We start from the raw sequence: 18448 nt of genomic DNA, 5'->3' as shown, positions 1-18448 counted from the left end.
GACCTGGTTTGGGGATATTTGGGGAGGGGTCCTGACCCAGATTTGGGGAGGGGTCTGACCCGGGTTTGGGGTATTTGGGGAGGGGTCCTGACCCGGGTTTGGGGTATTTGGGGAGGGGTTCTGACCCGGATTTGGGGGTATTTGGGGAGGGGTCCTGACCCGGGTTTGGGGTATTTGGGGAGGGGTCTGACCCAGATTTGGGGTATTTGGGGAGGGGTCCTGACCCGGGATTTGGGGAGGGGTCCTGACCCGGGTTTAGGGAGGGGTCCTGACCCGGGTTTGGGGTATTTGGGGAGGGGTCCTGACCCGGGTTTGGGGATATTTGGGGAGGGGTCTGACCGGGATTTGGGGAGGGGTCTGACCCGGGTTTGGGGTATTTGGGGAGGGGTCTGACCGGGATTTGGGGAGGGGTCCTGACCCGGGTTTGGGGAGGGGTCCTGACCCGGGTTCGGGGTATTTGGGGAGGGGGGTCTGACCCAGATTTGGGGAGGGGTCCTGACCCGGGTTTGGGGTATTTGGGGAGGGGTCCTGACCCGGATTTGGGGTATTTGGGGAGGGGTCCTGACCCGGGTTTGGGGGTATTTGGGGAGGGGTCTGACCCGGATTTGGGTATTTGGGGAGGGGGTCTTACCCGGATTTGGGGGTATTTGGGGAGGGGTCCTGACCCGGGTTTGGGGTATTTGGGGAGGGGTCCTGACCCGGGTTTGGGGGTATTTGGGGAGGGTCCTGACCCGGATTTGGGGTATTTGGGGAGGGGTCCTGACCCGGGTTTGGGGTATTTGGGGAGGGGTCTGACCGGGATTTGGGGAGGGGTCCTGACCCGGGTTCGGGGTATTTGGGGAGGGGTCCTGACCCGGGTTTGGGGTATTTGGGGAGGGGTCTGACCAGGATTTGGGGAGGGGTCTGACCTGCATTTGGGGGTATTTGGGGAGGGGTCCTTACCCGGGTTTGGGGTATTTGGGGAGGGGTCTGACCGGGATTTGGGGAGGGGTCCTGACCCGTGTTTTGGGGTATTTGGGGAGGGGTCTGACCCGGGTTTGGGGTATTTGGGGAGGGGTCCTGACCCGGATTCGGGGAGGGGTCTGACCCGGGTTCGGGGTATTTGGGGAGGGGTCTGACCCGGGTTTGGGGTATTTGGGGAGGGGTCTGACCAGGATTTGGGGAGGGGTCCTGACCCGGGTTTGGGGTATTTGGGGAGGGGTCTGACCGGTATTTGGGGAGGGGTCTGACCCGTGTTTGGGGTATTTGGGGAGGGGTCTGACCCGGGTTTGGGGGTATTTGGGGAGGGGTCCTGACCCGGGTTTGGGTATTTGGGAGGGGTCCTGACCCGCATTTGGGGCCCCCCAGGCCGCCCCCTGCCCCAGCGGGTGCTGCTGACGGCCGAGATGCTGAGCGTGACCTGCGGGAGCGGCCCCGACCCCCGCCCGGGGGGGCTCCGGTGGGAACCGGGGGGGCTTGGGGGGCTTGGGGGGCTTGGGGGGGTTGGGGAGGCCCTGGGGGGGTCTCTGGATTTTTTTGGGGATTTTTTGGGAGTTTTTTTAGGGAGTTTGGGAGGGTTTTTTTGGGGTTTTTTTAGGGGTCTGGGTGGGGTTTTGGGGAATTTTTAGGGGTCTGGGTGGGGTTTTGGTGGTTTTGGGGTTTTTGGGAAGGTTCCAGGGGGTTTTTGGGTTTTCTGGGGTTTTTTGGGGGTCTGGGGGGGGGGGGTTGGTCTTTTTTGGTCTTTTTTAGGGGGTCTGGGGGAGGTTTTGGATATTTTTGGGTTTTTTTGGGGTTCCAGGGTTGTTATGGGGGTTTCTTGAGGGTCCGAGGGGAGGGGGAGTTTGGGGTTTTTGGGGGGGTCCAGGGATCTTTTAGGGGTTTTTTGGTGTATTTTGGGGGTTGTTTTGGGGGGTCCGGGGGGTTTGGGGGGGTCTGGGGGTTTTTTAGGGTTGTTTTTTTTTGTGAATTTTGGGGTTGTTTTGGGGGGTCCGGGGGTTTGGGGGGGTCTGGGGGTTTTTAGGGGTTTTTTTTGTGAATTTTGGGGTTGTTTTTGGGGTTTTTGGGGTGCTGACCCCCCCGTGCCCCCCCAGGCTGTTGGTGGATGACGGCTCCGTGTTCCTGAGCGAGCGCTGCGGGGAGGGGCTGGAGCTGCAGAGGGGTAACGGGACCCCCGAAATGGGGAGCACCCCAAAATGGGACCCCCGAAATGGGAACCGGAAATGGGGAGCACCCCAAAATGGGAACCCCAAAAATGGGACCCCCGAAATGGGGACCCCAAAATGGGACCCCCGAAATGGGGACCCCAAAATGGGGACCCCGAAATGGGAACCCCGAAATGGGACCCAAAATGGGAACTCCTAAATGGGAACCGGAAATGGGGACTCAAAATGGGACCCCCGAAATGGGGACCCCAAAAAGGGAACCCAAAATGGGACCCCAAAATGGGACCCCTGAAATGGGGAGCACCCCAAAATGGGGACCCAAAATGGAACCCAAAATGGGAACCCCAAAATGGGACCTGAAAATGGGACCCCAAAACGAGACAAAATGGGACCCCCGAAATGGGGACCCGAAATGGGGACCCCGAAATGGGGACCCCGAAATGGGGACCCAAAATGGGAACCCCGAAATGGGAACCCCAAAATGGGACCCCTGAAATGGGGACCCGAAAATGGGAACCCCGAAATGGGGACCCAAAATGGGACCCCCAAAATGGGGAGCACCCCAAAATGGGGACCCCCAAAACGAGACCCCAAAATGGGGGGTTCAGAGGGGTCACTGTGGGGTCATTCTGGGGAGGGTCTGGGGGTCCCTCGGGGGTCTCACAGAATGGGGGTCCCTCGGGGGTCACTCAGTGTGGGGGTCTCTCACAGAATGGGGGTCCCTCAGGGGTCACTCAATGTGGGGGGCCCTGTGGGGTCTCTCAGTGTGGGGGTCTCACAGAATGGGGGGTCCCTCTTTGCCCCCCAGATTTCGTCTCCGTTCTCGACGTCGATTTCCTGGAGCTGCTGCTGAGCCCGGCGGGGGGGGGGACGGCGAGGGGGGGGGCGGTGAGTGGGGGTCGGGGGCTGGGGGGGATTGGGGGGGGGCCAGGAGGGGTTTTTGGGGTCTATGATGGGGTTCAAGGGGGAATTTGGGGGGGTTTTTGGGGAGGTTTTGGGGGTTTTTTGGGGTTTACGGGGGGGGTTCAAGAGGGGGTTTAGGGGGGTCCAGGGGGATTTTGGGTTTTTGGGGATCTGGGGGGGGGGTTTGGGGTTTTTAGGGTCTTTTTTTGGGTGAGTCTTGGGGTTTTATTTGGAGATTTTTGGGGGCTGGGGGGGGGGGTCCTGAGGCGTTTTTTGGGGGGGGATTTTCGGGGCTCTGCTGGGGCTGGGGGTGTTTGGGGATGCTCAGGTGGGTTCAGGTGGGTTTGGGGGTCTCAGGTGGGTTTGGGGGGCTCAGGAGGGTTTGGGTGGGTCCGGGGGGATTCAGGTGGGCTCAGGTGGGTCTGGGGGTTTCAGGGGGGCTCAGGTGGGTTTGGGGTGTTTGGGGATGCTCAGGTGGGTTTGGGGGGCTGAGGGGGTCTCAGGTGGGTTTGGGTGGGTTCGGGGGGATTCAGAGGGGCTCAGGTGGGTCTGGGGGTTTCAGGTGGGCTCAGGTGGGTCTGGGGGTTTCAGGGGGGCTCCGGGGGATTCCGGGGGGCTCCGGGGGTCTGACGGCGCCCCCCGCCCGCAGCCCCCTCCCCCCTGGGAGCTGTTGGTGGCCCCGGCCCGGCTGCGCGGCCGCACCTGCGCCGACAGCGCCGCCGCCCTGGCCCGGCTGCTGCAGCACCTGGGACCCCCCCGCGGGCACCGCGACCCCCCACCGGCACCGGCACCGGCACCGGGACCCCCCCCGCGGCCCCGCAGAGACCCCCGGGACACGGGGAGACCCCCGCGGGGGGGGAGCACGTGAGAACAAAATGGGGCTGGGGGGGGGGAAATGGGAACAAAATGGGGCTGGGGGGGAAATGGGAACAAAATGGGGCTGGGGGGGGGGAAATGGGAACAAAATGGGGCTGGGGGTGAAATGGAACAAAATGGGGCTGGGGGGGAAATGGGAAAAAATGGGGCTGGGGGGGGGGCAAAAATGGGACCCAAATGGGGCTGGGGGGGGGAACTGGGACCCAAATGGGGCTGGGGGGGGCAAAAATGAGACCCAGACTGGGGCTGGGGGGGGGGGAAGGCGAAAAAATGGGAGGGGGGGGGAAATGAGGATGGGGGGCAAAAAATGGGGGTGGGGGGATAAAATTTGGGGGTGGGAGGGTAAAAAATGGAACCCAAAATGGGTCTGGGAGGGGGGTAAAAATGGGAGGTGTAAAAATGGGGGAGGGGGGCAAAAAATGGAACCTAAAATGGGCTGGGGCGGTCAAAGGGCCCCCAAATGGGTCTGGGGTCTCACACGGGGACCCCCCCCAACCCTGCCCCCCCCCCCCAGGCGCCGCCCCCGCCCCCCATCAACCAACAGGACCTGACGGACGCGCTGAGAGACCCCCCCGGGACCCCCCCCCCGGGGACCCCCGGAGCGCCGGTAACGGGGGGGGGGGGGTTAATTTGGGTCTGGGGGGGTTATTTTGGGTCCGGGGGGGCCTTTTGGGTTATTTTTGGGTCCGGGTGATATGTTTTGGGTTATCTTGGGTTATTTTGGTTAGCTTGTGTTATTTTGGTTATTTTGGGTTATTTTGTTTATTTTGGGTCTGGGGGATTATTTTGGTTATTTTGGTTATGTTGGGTTATTTTGGCTCCAGGGGGGCCATTTTGGTTTATTTTGGTTTATTTTGGTTTATTTTGGTTTATTTTGGTTTGTTTTTGGGTTAGTTTGGGTTATTTTGGTCATTTCCCCTCCGGGGGGTCTCTAACCCCTCCCCTCTCCCCCCAGGCCCCGCCCCGCCCCCCCCCGCCCCCCCCCGTGTCTCTGTACCTGTTCCCGGGGGAGGGGGGGGGCTCTGCCCGGGGGGGCGGCGCCTCCGGCGACCCCGCCCCCGAGCTCGGCCCCGCCCCCGAGCTCGGCCCCGCCTCTGCCTCCGAGCCTGCCCCGCTCCCGAGCTCGGCCACGCCCCTGCTCCTGGCCCCGCCCCCGAGCCCGGCCCCGCCCCCGAGGCCGACCCCGAGGGGTTCTGCGTGCTGGAGGCGCCCGAGAGCCCCGAGCCTGTGAGTGGGGGGGCGTGGGGGGGTCCGGGGGGGACATGGGGGGGCTCTGGGGGAGGCCTGCGGTGACTTTGGGGTGTCTGTGGGTGACATTGGGGTGTCCCCAGGTGACACTGTGGGGGTCCCGAGGTGACTCTGGGGTGACTGTGGGTGACACTGGGGGGGGTTCCCAGGTGACATGGGTGACACTGAGCTGTCCCCAGGTGACATTGGGGTGTCCCCAGGTGATAATTGGGGGGGTCCCCAGGTGACATTGGGGTGACTGTGGGTGACTGGCTGGCCCCAGGTGACACTGATGACCCTGGGGGGGGCTCCCAGGTGACATTTAGGGGGTTCCCAGGTGTCACCTGTCTGTCCTCAGGTGTCACCTGTCCCCCTCCCTGTCCCAGGTGTGTCCCCGTATCCGCTGGCTGTCCCCCGGGTGACATTGAGGGGTGTCTGTGGGTGATGTTGGTGACACAGGGGGGGTTCCCAGGTGACATGGGTGACACTGAGCTGTCCCCAGGTGACATTGGGGTGTCCCCATGTGTGTCCCCATGTGTGCTGGCTGTCCCCCGGGTGACACTGGGGTATCCATGGATGATACTGGGGGGGTTCCCAGGTAATATTGGGATGGCTGTAGGTGACACCTGTCTGTCCCCAGGTGACATTCACGTGTCCCTGTCCCAGGTGACGCCCCGTATCCACTGGCTGTCCCCTGGGTGACATTGAGGGGTGTCTGTGGGTGACGTTGGTGACATGGGGGGGTTCCCAGGTGACCCTGAGCTGTCCCCAGGTGGCACTGGGGGTGACATTCACGTGTCCCCCGTCCCAGGTGTGTCCCCGTATCCGCTGGCTGTCCCCCGGGTGACATTGAGGGGTGTCTTTGGGTGACGTTGGTGACACAGGGGGGGTTCCCAGGTGACATGGGTGACACTGAGCTGTCCCCAGGTGATAATTGGGGGGGTCCCCAGGTGACATTGGGGTGACTGTGGGTGACTGGCTGGCCCCAGGTGACACTGATGACCCTGGGGGGGGCTCCTAGGTGACATTTAGGGGGTTCCCAGGTGTCACCTGTCTGTCCTCAGGTGTCACCTGTCCCCTCCCTGTCCCAGGTGACCCCTCGTATCCGCTGGCTGTCCCCCAGGTGGCATTAGGGCTGTCCATGAGTGACATTGGTGACACTGGGGGGGTTCCCAGGTGACATGGGTGACCCTGAGCTGTCCCCAGGTGACACTGGGGTGTCTGTAGGTGACACTGGGGGTGACATTCACGTGTCCCCGTCCATCCCAGGTGACGCCCCGTATCCGCTGGCTGTCCCCCGGCTGACATTGAGGGGTGTCTGTGGGTGACGTTGGTGACACAGGGGGGGTTCCCAGGTGACACTGAGCTGTCCCCAGGTGACACTGGGGTGACATTCACGTGTCCCCGTCCGTCCCAGGTGACGCCCCGTATCCGCTGGCTGTCCCCCGGGCCCCTCCGGGTCATCCCCGGCCATTTCGGGGTCCCGCGGGGGGGGCGGGACCGGCTGCGCCCCCCCCCGGGGCTGCCCCGCCCCCGCTCCCGCCTGGTGCTGCGCGACCTGAGCCTCACCTGGGCCCTGCACGGGGGGCGGGACTTCGGCGGCGGCCACGCCCCCCACAGGTGGGACAGGGCTGGGAGGGGCTGGGGACACCGAGGGGCGGGGCTTATGGGGACACGCCCAGGGGTGCGACACACCCATGGGCGGAGTTGAGAGGAACCCGCCCCATGTTGGGAGGGGCTTGGGTGGGACACGCACATGGGTGGGGCAGGGATGGGCGTGGCCGTGTCTCAGGACACACCTCAAGCAGGGAGGGGCTCGGGTGGGCGGGGCATTGGGATGGACACGCCCCTAGACTATAGGGGTGGGGCTGATGGGTGTGGCTGGGAGGAACCGTGGGTGTGCCCAAACTGACCCCACCCACCCACCCCGCAGGCCCCGCCCCCGCAGCTCAGGCCCCGCCCCCCCGCGGTGGCGCTGCCGGGGGGGCCCCGGGAGGGTCCAGGAGCAGCTGATGGAGCTTTACCTGGGCAAGGTGAGCATGGGGGGGACACCTGGGGCTGTACCTGGGCAAGGTGAGCACGGGGGGGACACCTGGGGCTGTACCTGGGCAAGGGGAACACCTGGGGACACCTGGGGGACACCTGGGGGACACCTGGGAGGGGCTGGGGCTTTACCTGGGCACGGGGACACCTGGGGGGCTGTACCTGGGGCTGTACCTGGGCAAGGTAAGGGTGTGGGCGGGGAAACTGGGGGCTGTTTTGGTGTGCGGGGTGGATTTCGGGGGGTCCATTTTGGGGTGGATTTTGGGGTGGATATTGTGGTCCATTTTGGGACATGGGGTGGATTTTGGGGGGGCTGTTTTGGGGTGGATTTGGAGCTCTTGAGTCCATTTCGGGGTGGATTTTGGGGCGCTCTTTGAGGGTGCAGGGTGGATTTTGGGGGGCTGTTTTGGGGCAGATTTTGGGGGTCCATTTTGGGGTTCAGGGTGCCCATTGCCCCCCATTTCCCCCTGTCCCAGGTGTGCCTGCAGCACGAGTGGTACCCTGCCGTGCCCGGGGGTGATTTTGGGGTGGATTTTGGGATTTTTGGTGCCCATTGCCCCCATTTCCCCCTGTCCCAGGTGTGCCTGCAGCACGAGTGGTACCCCGCCACACCCGGGGTGGATTTTGGGGTGGATTTTGGGATGGATTTTGGGTGGATTTTGGGGTTCAGGGTGCCCATTGTCCCCCATTGTCCCCCCAGGTGTGCCTGCAGCACGAGTGGTACCCCGCCATGCCCGGGGCGGATTTTGGGGGGCCCCGGGGGGGGCTGCTGGCCCGGGCGAGACCCCCACGTCCCGCCTGGTGCTGTTGGTGCCGGAGTTGGAGCTGCGCGACCGCCTGGGGGGGGGCGGGGGCCGCCGGGGCCCCCCCGTTCCTGAGCCGGCACCCGCGGGGGGCTCCGCCCCCCACAGGCCCCCCCACGGTAATGGAGACCCCCGAAATGGGACCCCAAAATGTGGGATACCCTAAAACATGGGATACCCCAATATGGGATACCCTGATATGGGAACCCCAAACCCCGCGGGGGGCGCCCCCCCCACAGCCCCCCACGGTAACGGAGACCCCCGATATGGGACCCCAAAATAGGGGATACCCCAAAATATGGGAACCCCAAACCCCGCACCGCCCCCACAGCCCCCCACGGTAATGGAGACCCCCAAAATGGGACCCCAAAATAGGGGATACCCCAAATATGGGAACCCCAAAATGTGGGACACCCCAATATGGGAACCCCAAACCCCGCGAGGCGCCGCCCCCACAGCCCCCCACAGTAACGATGGACCCCCAAAATGTGGGATACCCCAAATATGGGAACCCCAAAATATGGGATACCCCAAAATATGGGATACCCCAAAATATGGGAACCCCAAACCCCGCGGGGGGCGCCGCCCCCACAGCCCCCCACGGTAACGATGGACCCCCGAAATGGGACCCCAAAATGTGGGATACCCCAAAATAGGGGATACCCCAAAATGTGGGACACCCCAATATGGGAACCCCAAACCCCGCACCGCCCCCACAGCCCCCCACGGTAACGATGGACCCCCGAAATGTGGGATACCCCAAATATGGGACACCCCAAAATATGGGACACCCCAAAATATGGGACACCCCAATATGGGACACCCCCAAAATATGGGATATCCCGATATGGGAACCCCAAAGCCCGGGGGGCGCCGCCCCCCCAGCCGCCCACGGTAATGGGACCCCCCCGAAATGGGACCCCAAAATAGGGGACACCCCGATATGGGAACCCCGATATGGGAACCCCAAATATGATCCTGAATCTGGGACCCCTGACAATGGGACCCCAAATCTGGGACCACAAATGTGATCCTGAATCTGGGACCCCTAATCTGAGACCCACGTGGATGGGACACTCCGAACTGAAGACCCCAAATCTGGGACACCCCATAAATGGGGACCCCCAAAATGGGATCCCAAAGGGAGCCCGGGGATGGGGCACCCCAAACCTGGGAGCTCAGATGTGACCCTGGATCTGAGACCCCAAATCTGGGACACCCCCAGTATCTGAGACCCCAAACGGGACCCCAAAATTGAGACCCCAAATCTGAGGACTGCAAATGTGACCCCAAATGGGGTACCCCCAATAGCTGAGACCCCAAATCGGAGACCCCAGATGGGACCCCAAATCTGCCCCCCCCCTTCATCCTCAGCCCCCCCCACCATTCCTGCCCCCCGTTTGTGCCCCTGCCCCATTTCTGACCCCCCCTCCCCAATTTCTGCCCCCCCCAGCTGTGGCTCAAGGCCCTGCGGGTCCTGCCCACCCACCCGCCCCCCCCCGGGGGGGTCCCCGAGTGCTGCCTCAGGGTTGACCCTGACCCCCCTGCGCCTGCACATCGACCAGGTGAGGCGGGGAGGGGTCCTGGGGGGCTTTGGGGGGGATCTGGGTGACCCTGACCCCCCTGCGCCTGCACATCGACCAGGTGAGGTGGGGAGGGGTCCTGGGGGGCTTTGGGGGGGCTTTGGGGGGCATTTGGGTGACCCTGACCCCCCTGCGCCTGCACATCGACCAGGTGGGGAGGGGGCTTCGGGGGCTTCATGGGGTGCTGGGGAATTTGGGGGGTCGTGGAGGGGGTTTGGGGGGATCTGGGGGGAATTTGGGGTGGTTTTGGGTGGTCTTTGAGAGGATGGGGGGATTTTGGGGGGCATCTCTGGGTGGGTTGCAGGGGTTTTTGGGGTAGTTTTTGGGGTGTTTTAGGGGTTTTTGGGGTGTTTTGGGGTATTTTTGGGGTATTTCAGGTGTTTTTTTTGGGGTGGGGTCTCACTCTCCCCTTCTGACCCCCCCCAGGACGCGCTGATTTTCCTCAGGGATTTCGCCGGCGCCTTCCTCGCCCACCTGAGCCCCCCCCCGGGACCCCCGCCCGGTACCGGCCCCGGGGGAGGGGCTGGGGCGGGGCCTGGCCTGGGGGAGGGGCTCCGGGGTTTGGGGGGCGGGGCTCCGGGGCTGTGGGAGGGGCCTTGGGGCTCCCCTGACCGTGCCCCTCCCCCTCTCCCGCAGCCCCCCCCGGGGTCGGGGACCCCCCCAGGCCGGAGCCGCCCCCGGAGCCCGAGGCAGAGCCAGAGACCCCCCCGATCTACTTCCGGTGCCACTGGGGGGCTGGGGGGGGGCGGGGATCAAACTGGGGGGGGGTGGGGGGACTGGGGGGGATTGGGACAGACTGGGGAGGGACTGAGGGGACACTGGGGGGACACTGGGGGGGACACTGAGGGGATACTGGGGGGGACACTGGGGGGATACTGGGGGGACACTGGGGGGATACTGGGGGGACACTGAGGGGACAATGGGGGGACACTGAGGGGACACTGGGGGACACTGGGGGGACAATGGGGGGACACTGGGGGGACAATGGGGGGACACTGAGGGGACACTGAGGGGATACTGGGGGGACACTGGGGGGATACTGGGGGGACACTGAGGGGACAATGGGGGACACTGAGGGGACACTGGGGGACACTGGGGGGACAATGGGGGGACACTGGGGGGACACTGAGGGGACAATGGGGGGACGCTGGGTTTTCCCTGTGTGTCCCTGTCCCTGGGGCTGTCCCCATGATGTCCCCAAGCTGTCCCCAAGCTGTCCCCAAGCTGTCCCCAGGCTGACCGAGCTCTCCCTGTCCCCATCCCTGTCCCCAGCGAGTTCCGGTTCACGGCCGATGTCCCCGTGTGGCTGGATTACCGCGGCAAGCGCGTCACCATGGAGCAGGTGACACTGGGGGGACAATGGGGGACAATGGAGGACAATGGGGGGACACAGGGGGACACAGGGGGACAATGGGGGACAGGCCACATCCCCCGGTGTCACTGTCCCTGATGGCCCCGTGCCTGTCCCCTCCCGGTCCCCCCTGCCCCACTGACACTGTCCCCTCTCTGTCCCCTGTGTGTCCCCTGTGTGTCCCCTGTGTGTCCCCTGTGTGTCCCCAGGGCGCCCTGGCCGGGATCCTGATCGGGCTGGCGCGGCTCAACTGCTCCCAACTGCGCCTGAAACGGCTCTGCCACCGCCAGGGGTGGGGACTGGGGACCGGGGGGACAGCGGGGGGGACACTGGGACATTGGGGACACTGGGGACAGGGGGACACTGGGGACATTATGGGAAACAACGGCTCTGCCACCGGCAGGGGTGGGACTGGGGACAGGGGGGACAGTGGGGACAATGGGGGGACACTGGGACATTGGGGGGACACTGGGACATTGGGGACAGGGGGGACACTGGGGACACTGGGGACATTATGGGAAACAACGGCTCTGCCACCGCCAGGGGTGGGACTGGGGACAGGGGGGACAGCGGGGGGACACTGGGACATTGGGGACATTGGGGACATTATGGGAAACAATGGCTCTGCCATCAACAGGGGTGGGACTGGGGACATTGGGGGGACAGCAGGGGGACACTGGGACATTGGGGACAATGAGGGGACACTGGGACAATGGGGGGACACTGGGACATTGGGGGGACACTGGGACATTGGGGGGACATTGGGGACAATGAGGGGATACTGGGGACAACGGCTGTGCCATTGTGGGACGGGGTGGGACGCTGGGGACAGGGGGGACAGGGGGGACAGGGGGGTTCCGGGTGGCCCCAAACTCACCATCCCTGTCCCTGTGTCCCCTGTGTGTCCCCTCCGTGTCCCCCCAGGCTGCTGGGGCTCGGCCGGGTCGTGTCCTACGCGGTGACCGAGTGGCTCCGGGACATTCGGTGTCACCAACTGCCGGGGCTTGCTGGGGGGGGTGGCCCCGGTGCACGCCGTGCTGCGCCTCTGTGAGTGTGCCCCGTGTCCCCCCCGTGTCCCCTCAGTGTCCCAGTGTCCCCACATCCCCAGTGTCCCCAATGTCCCCAGTGTCCCCTCAATGTCCCCAGTGTCCCCATGTTCTCAGTGTCCCCAGTGTCACCAGTGTCCCCTCAATGTTCCCAGTGTCCCCAATGTCACCAGTGTCCCCTCAATGTTCCCAGTGTCCCCAGTGTCCCCAATGTCCCCCGTGTCCCCCCTGTGTCCCCTCAATGTTCCCATGGTGCCCCCAGTGTCCCCAGTGTCCCCTCAATGTCCCCAGTGTCCCCATGTCCCCAGTGTCCCCAATGTCACCAGTGTCCCCCATCCCCAATGCCCACATTGTCCCCATTGTCCCCCCTGTCCCCTCATTGTCCCCAAGGCCCCCACTGTCCCCAATGTTCCCACACTGTTCCTGTCCCCATTGAACCCCCATTGTCCCCGATGCCCCCGATGTCCCCTCTGTCCCTCTGTCCCCTCATTGTCCCCAATGCCCCTGATGTCCCCACTGGCTCCACACTGTCCCTGCTGTCCCCTGACTGTCCCCCCTGTCCCCTCTGTCCCCCATTGTCCCCCGTCCCCCATTGTCCCCGCTGTCCCCTGACTGTGCCCCTTGTTGCCTGAGCGTCCCCTCTGTCCCCCATTGTCCCCATTGTCCCCGCTGTCCCCTGATGTCCCCTCTGTCCCCCATTGTCCCCGCTGTCCCCTGATGTCCCCTCTGTCCCCGCTGTCCCCTGACTGTCCCCTGTCCCCCATTGTCCCCCCGTCCCTCTCTGTCCCCCATTGTCCCCATTGTCCCCATTGTCCCCTCTGTCCCCCATTGTCCCCCCTGTCCCCGCTGTCCCCTGTCCCCCATTGTCCCCATTGTCCCCATTGTCCCCGCTGTCCCCTGATGTCCCCATTGTCCCCATTGTCCCCATTGTCCCCTGACGTCCCCTCTGTCCGCAGGGCGCGCTCTCCGGGACCTGCTGCTGCTGCCGCTGCAGGGGGGGGGTCCCGGGGGGGTGACCCGGGGGGTGACCCGGGGGGTGACGGCGCTCGGGGCCGCGGGGGCGAGCGCGGCGCTGGGGCTGGGAGCGAGGCTGCTCCGGGCGCTGCAGGTGAGACCCCAAAATATCCCAAAATATACCCAAAAACCTGCCCCAAAATACCCCAAAACCACCCCGAAACACTGCCCCAAAATACCCCCCTGGGGCTGGGAGCGAGGCTGCTCAGGGCGCTGCAGGTGAGACCCCAAAATATCCCAAAATATACCCAAAAACCCGCCCAAAATATCCCAAAACCTGCCCAAAATACCCCCAAATCACCCCCTGGGGCTGGGAGCGAGGCTGCTCCGGGCGCTGCAGGTGGGTGAAACTGCCCAAAATGCACCGAAATCACCCCAAAAACCACCCCGAAACACCCCAAAAACCACCCCGAAACACCCCGAAACACCCACCCAAACACTGCCCCAAATCACCCCCCTGGGGCTGGGAGCGAGGCTGCTCCGGGCGCTGCAGGTGAGACCCCAAAATATCCCAAAATATACCCAAAAACCCGCCCAAAATACCCCAAAATCACCCCGAAACACCCACCCAAACACTGCCCCAAAATACCCCCAAATCACCCCCCTGGGCTGGGAGCGAGGCTGCTCCGGGCGCTGCAGGTGGGTGAAACAGCCCAAAATGCACTGAAATCACCCCAAAAACCACCCCGAAACACCCCGAAACACCCCGAAACCCCCACCCAAACACTGCCCCCAAATCACCCCCTGGGGCTGGGAGCGAGGCTGCTCCGGGCGCTGCAGGTGAGACCCCAAATTATCCCAAAATGTACCCAAAAACCTGCCCAAAATACCCCAAAACCACCCCGAAACACTGCCCCAAAATACCCCCCTGGGGCTGGGAGCGAGGCTGCTCAGGGCGCTGCAGGTGAGACCCCAAAATATCCCAAAATATACCCAAAAACCCCCCCAAAATAGCCCAAAAATCACCCCACAAACCTGCCCAAAATACCCCTAAAAACCCACCCAAAATACCCCAAAACCTGCCCAAAATACCCCCAAAAAATCACCCCACAAACCTGCCCAAAATACCCCCAAAAAATCACCCCAAAAATCCCCCAAGCCCCCCAAACTCCTCCTGGGACCCCCCAAACCCCCCCGGGGGTCCCTTTTTTTTGGGGGGGTGGGGGGGTCCCAGCAGTGACCTTTGACCCCAGGCCCTGGCCGAGGCTCTGTTCGGACTCGTGGCCCCCCCGGGCCCCCCCCACCCGCGGCTCCCAGTACGGACCAGTTCACACCAGTACGGAGCGGTACGGACCAGCACGGGCTGGGGGGGGGGGGGTGATCCCAGTATGGCCCAGTTTGGGACTGGGGGGGGTCCCAGTATGAACTGGGGTGGGGAAGTGATCCCAGTATGGCCCAGTTTGGGGTTGGGGGGTCCCAATAAGGCCCAGTTTGGGGTTGGGGGGTCCCAGTATGGACTGGGGGGGGAAACTGATCCCAGCATGGCCCAGTTTTGGGTCGGGGGCTCCCAGTAAGGCCCAGTTTGGGGTTGGGGGGTTCCCAATATGGACTGGGGTGGGGGAGTGACCCCAGTAAGGCCCAGTTTTGGGTCGGGGGCTCCCAGTAAGGCCCAGTTTGGGGTTCCCAGCATGGCCCAGTTTGGGGTTGGGGGTTCCCAGTTGGCCCTGGTGTTGCTGGGGGGGTGCTCGTGCCCCCCAGTCCCCCCCATTCCCCCCCATTCACCCCGGTTCCCCCCCCCCATTCTCTCCCCAGCGCCCCCCCGGCTCGAGGAGCGGCCCCGCCCCCGCCGAGGGACTGGGGGGGCCCCGGCCCCGCCCCCAATAAACTGGGACAGACTGGGACAGACTGGGCCTGGTTTGTTGTGGGATTGGAAGGGGTTTAACTGGGGAGGAACTGGTTTGTACTGGAGTGACCGGGGACAGGAACTGGGGACAGCGGGAACGCGGCCTGGGGACACCGGGACAAACTGGGGACACCGGGACAAACTGGGGACACCGGGAGGGACTGGGGACACCGGGATAAACTGGGAACAGCGGGAACGCGGCCTGGGGACACCGGGACAAACTGGGGACACCGGGAGGGACAGGGGACACCGGGACAAACTGGGGACACCGGGAGGGACTGGGGACAGATGAGAGAAATCCTTTACTGGGGTACTGGGACAGACTGGGAGGGACCGGGGACACCGGGACCACCGAGGGGGCACCGGGGCGGTTCCGGCGCGGTGAGCGGGCGGCACTGGCGGCAATAGGAGCACCGGGGTGTCCCCACTGTCACCGGGGTGTCCCCGCTGTCACGGGGCCGCCTCCGCCATCTCCACGTCGCCGTTCCCCTTTCCCGCCTCCTCCTCCCGCGGCCGCTTCGCCTCGGTCACCGCCGCCTTCAGCGCTGGGGACACCGGGAGGGGCTCAGGGCTCCGGTACCGCCCCCGGTGCCCCCCGGTGTCCCCGGTACCGCTCCCCGCTCACCCCGCAGCCGCTTCAGCTCCTTCCGCAGCCGCTTCCCCCACACCGGGGCCTGACCCGTGGGCACCGACACCGACCTAGAGCGGGGAGAGCACCGGGACCCGCCCTCGGTTACCGGGGAACACCGGGAGGGCACCGGGAGGGTCGGGGGGGACGCTCACCGCCGCTTCTGCCGCCGGCCCCGCGCCCGCTCCCGCCGCCGCTTGAAGAGCTTCTTGCGCAGCTCCTGTGGGGAACAGCGGGGTCAGCGCCGGTACCGGAGACCCCTCCCGGTACCGATTACCGGGAGTCCCGGTGAGGATGGGGATTCCCGCCCTCCCCCCGGACCGTTCATCCCGCTGGCCCCTCCCGGTGCCCCCCGGTGTCCCTGGAGCCCTCCCGGTGCCCCCGGTCACCGTTCGGGGCCGGTTGATTTTCCCTCCGATCCCCATCGTGCAAATTCCGGTCCGGCACCACTTCCTTTCCGGCTAAACTTCCGGTAACTAAACCCCGCCTCTCTGCTCCGCCCCGCCTGGAGCGGGCTCTGATTGGCTGCGATAGCGAGGGGCCCGCCCATACTCAAATTAACGCTGGGGCCACCGCCCTTTTTCTTATGGTTTGTTTTCATTGGTTGGCGCGCGCGTGCCGGCCCCGTTCATTGGTGGGATTATCCGAGGCCTCGCCCACATATCGCGCTATATAAAATGGCCGCCTCGCCTCAGCCCGTTCTTTGAGCGCTGGGTAAGACACGAGTTCAGATCTGGATTTGCGGTTGGTTTCGGCTTAAAACCGGGCGGGGAGCGGGTAACCGGAAGAATCCTCTCGTTCTTGGCGGGCCCCGGCGTTGCCGTGCCGGGCTCCGTGATGTGCGGAGGGAAAGCAGCGACCGGCGCGATGTCTTCGGTGCCGGCGGTGGCGTCCGCCGGTCCCACCCTCACACGCCGGGACAAGGCCCCGGGCGCCTCTGCCACGGGAGCTCCGGAGCGCTCGGGGCCGCCGCTTCATCGTCATTTTCTCCTCTGCAGGGCCCGCTGAAGGACCGGGAACGCCACGGGACCGCGCCGGCGGCTAAGGGGTGATTTTGTACTTTAAATTGTTAATAAACCGTTCTGAACCGCTTTGGTCTTGTGTCTACTTTTGGTATCGGCGCGTCCCGGGGTGAGGGCGGGGATCTCCCGTTCCCTTCCCGGTTCTGAAGCCACTCCGTGACCCCTATCCCGACGGTCGCAAGGGGGGAATGCGGCCGTGAGGGGGGGTACAACTACAGGTCCTCCAGGCCGCCATCTCTATGATAATTATGTGCCAGAGGGGATTTTCGGTCCTCCCAGCCCCCGTCTCTATGGTTTCAAGATGGCGGAGACAATTTCCGGTCCTCCCAGCTGCCGTCTCTATGGTTTCAACGTGCCAGAAGGGATTTCCGGTAATCCCGTCCCTTCTCTCTATGGTTTCAAGATGGCGGAGACAATTTCCGGTCCTCCCAGCTGCCGTCTCTATGGTTTCAACGTGCCAGAAGGGTTATCCGATCGTCCCGTCCCTTCTCTCTATGGTTTCAAGATGGCGGAGACAATTTCCGGTCCTCCCAGCCGCCGTCTCTGTGGTTTCAACGTGCCAGAAGGGTTATCCGATCGTCCCGTCCCTTCTCTCTATGGTTTCAAGATGGCGGAGACAATTTCCGGTCCTCCCAGCTGCTGTCTCTATGGTTTCAACGTGCCAGAAGGATTTTCCTGTCGTCCCGTCCCTTCTCTCTATGGTTTCAAGATGGCGGAGACAATTTCCGGTCCTCCTAGCCTCGGTCTCTATGCTCCGGGCGGGCCAGAGCGGCGCCGGAAGCGGAGGGGAGGCGGCGATGGCGCTGGACCGGCGGTGGCCGCTGGCCCTCGCCCGCGGCGCCGTCCCGGTGGCGCTGGGGCTGCTGCTGTGGGTGGCGATCGCGGGCGGCGAGCAGGAGCGGCTGCAGACGCTCAAGGTACGGGGGGAAGGCGAAGGGGGCGGCGGGGACGCCTCGGGGACCGGAACCGGCGGTGACCCCGCGGTGTTCCTGGTCCGGCAGGGCCAGCCCGGCGCGGATGCCGCGACTTTGGCGCAGCGGCGGCGCCACAACGAGCTGATCATGGCGGCGCTGCGCGAGGCGGCCGAGACCGACGACAACGTGGCGAACCGGCCGGTACCGTGGCGAAAGTGACGTCAGCATCGGGAGGCCCCCCTCACCCTCCGTTTCCCGGTATCCCGCCCTTTTCCCCGGAACCATCAGCGCTGGGCGCGGTTGCGCACGGAACTCTTTTGGTTTTGCGCGCGGTTACACTCGGAGTGCTATAAATGACGGGCACTTCCGGCGTCCTTTCCGGTCCGGCCATGTCGCGGCCGCGGGGCGCGGAGGCCGCACCGGAGGCGCCGCCGGTGCCGGGACCCGGCCCGGGCTCGCCGCGGCCGCTGTTCGGGGGCTGCTGGAGCTGCCGCCTGCTGAGCGGCGCGGGGCTGCTCATGGCCGCCGTCTGGGTGTACCAGGGTCCGCGCAACACCATGAAAAGGGGGATCGCGCCCTCCATGGGCGCCATCGCCCAGATCACCTTCGCTGCCGGTGAGGGGCGGGGCGGGAACCGGGAGGGGGCGGGGACTGAGTGTTGGCGGGAAATGTGGAGGGTTTCCATGGAAACCAAGTCGCGGCAGGGTGAGGGTGGCCCCGGAATGGCCCCAAATTCTGCCCAAAATTTAGGGGGGTGGGAAGGGACCCAGGTGTGACCCCCATTGTCCCGCAGGTCTGGCCGGCTGGGGCATCGTCATCCTCGCTGACCCCGTGGGACGCTGGCAGCGCCAGGACCCCAAAAACCCCTGAGGGGAGCCCAAAAACGGCACCGGGACCCCAAAAATGGAACTGAGGACCCCAAAACCAACGAGGGGACCCCAATAAAGGCACCGGGACCCCCAGACTGGTCTGGGGACCCCAGAAATACCTGGGGGACCCCAATAACGGCACTGGAACCCCCAGACTGCTCTGGTGGGGGGCACAGGACAGGACA

The 18448-nt window shown here is 64.5% G+C and overlaps 3 protein-coding genes, 2 long non-coding RNA genes and 1 other non-coding gene across 7 annotated transcripts; 5 read left to right on the top strand and 1 right to left on the bottom strand.

The window, feature by feature from the left end:
- The first annotated feature begins 1341 nt into the window (after positions 1-1341).
- Positions 1342-3029, top strand: LOC141726373 (uncharacterized). Its single transcript, XR_012577624.1, has 3 exons — positions 1342-1438; positions 2070-2137; positions 2950-3029. It is a non-coding gene; the product is annotated as an uncharacterized LOC141726373 (long non-coding RNA).
- A 1252-nt stretch (positions 3030-4281) lies between these two features.
- LOC141726303 (uncharacterized) lies at positions 4282-14273 on the top strand. The gene is made up of 15 exons (XM_074531052.1): positions 4282-4285; positions 4435-4527; positions 4876-5147; positions 6565-6767; positions 7081-7180; positions 7891-8087; positions 8575-8596; positions 9447-9558; positions 10003-10078; positions 10213-10297; positions 10849-10918; positions 11137-11219; positions 11852-11974; positions 12930-13081; positions 14181-14273. Exons 1-14 carry the CDS (start codon positions 4282-4284, stop codon positions 12987-12989), a joined length of 1500 nt encoding a protein of 499 aa, XP_074387153.1. The 3' UTR covers positions 12990-13081; positions 14181-14273.
- An 836-nt stretch (positions 14274-15109) lies between these two features.
- C34H11orf98 (chromosome 34 C11orf98 homolog) lies at positions 15110-15978 on the bottom strand. Its single transcript, XM_074531152.1, has 4 exons — positions 15848-15978; positions 15614-15678; positions 15456-15529; positions 15110-15375 (listed from the first exon to the last, which is right to left on the bottom strand). Exons 1-4 carry the CDS (start codon positions 15881-15883, stop codon positions 15281-15283), a joined length of 270 nt encoding a protein of 89 aa, XP_074387253.1. The 5' UTR covers positions 15884-15978; the 3' UTR covers positions 15110-15280.
- A 93-nt stretch (positions 15979-16071) lies between these two features.
- Positions 16072-16549, top strand: LOC141726354 (uncharacterized). Its single transcript, XR_012577614.1, has 2 exons — positions 16072-16202; positions 16457-16549. It is a non-coding gene; the product is annotated as an uncharacterized LOC141726354 (long non-coding RNA).
- On the top strand, positions 16250-16383 carry LOC141726425 (small nucleolar RNA SNORA57). Its single transcript, XR_012577671.1, has one exon. It is a non-coding gene; the product is annotated as a small nucleolar RNA SNORA57 (small nucleolar RNA).
- Positions 16550-17203: 654 nt separating the features above from the next.
- On the top strand, positions 17204-18446 carry UQCC3 (ubiquinol-cytochrome c reductase complex assembly factor 3). 2 transcript variants are annotated; one of them, XM_074531168.1, is made up of 3 exons: positions 17204-17397; positions 17482-17652; positions 18188-18446. In XM_074531168.1, exons 1-2 carry the CDS (start codon positions 17230-17232, stop codon positions 17611-17613), a joined length of 300 nt encoding a protein of 99 aa, XP_074387269.1. In that variant the 5' UTR covers positions 17204-17229; the 3' UTR covers positions 17614-17652; positions 18188-18446. The 2 variants fall into 2 exon arrangements, with proteins under 2 accessions (XP_074387269.1, XP_074387270.1); XM_074531169.1 differs by lacking the exons at positions 17204-17397; positions 17482-17652 and adding an exon at positions 17736-18009.
- Positions 18447-18448: the final 2 nt, after the last annotated feature.

This window comes from Zonotrichia albicollis, chromosome 34 (genome assembly GCF_047830755.1).
Source record: "Zonotrichia albicollis isolate bZonAlb1 chromosome 34, bZonAlb1.hap1, whole genome shotgun sequence".
Lineage (NCBI taxonomy): Eukaryota > Metazoa > Chordata > Aves > Passeriformes > Passerellidae > Zonotrichia > Zonotrichia albicollis.
This window is presented reverse-complemented; position numbering and strand designations above follow the sequence as displayed.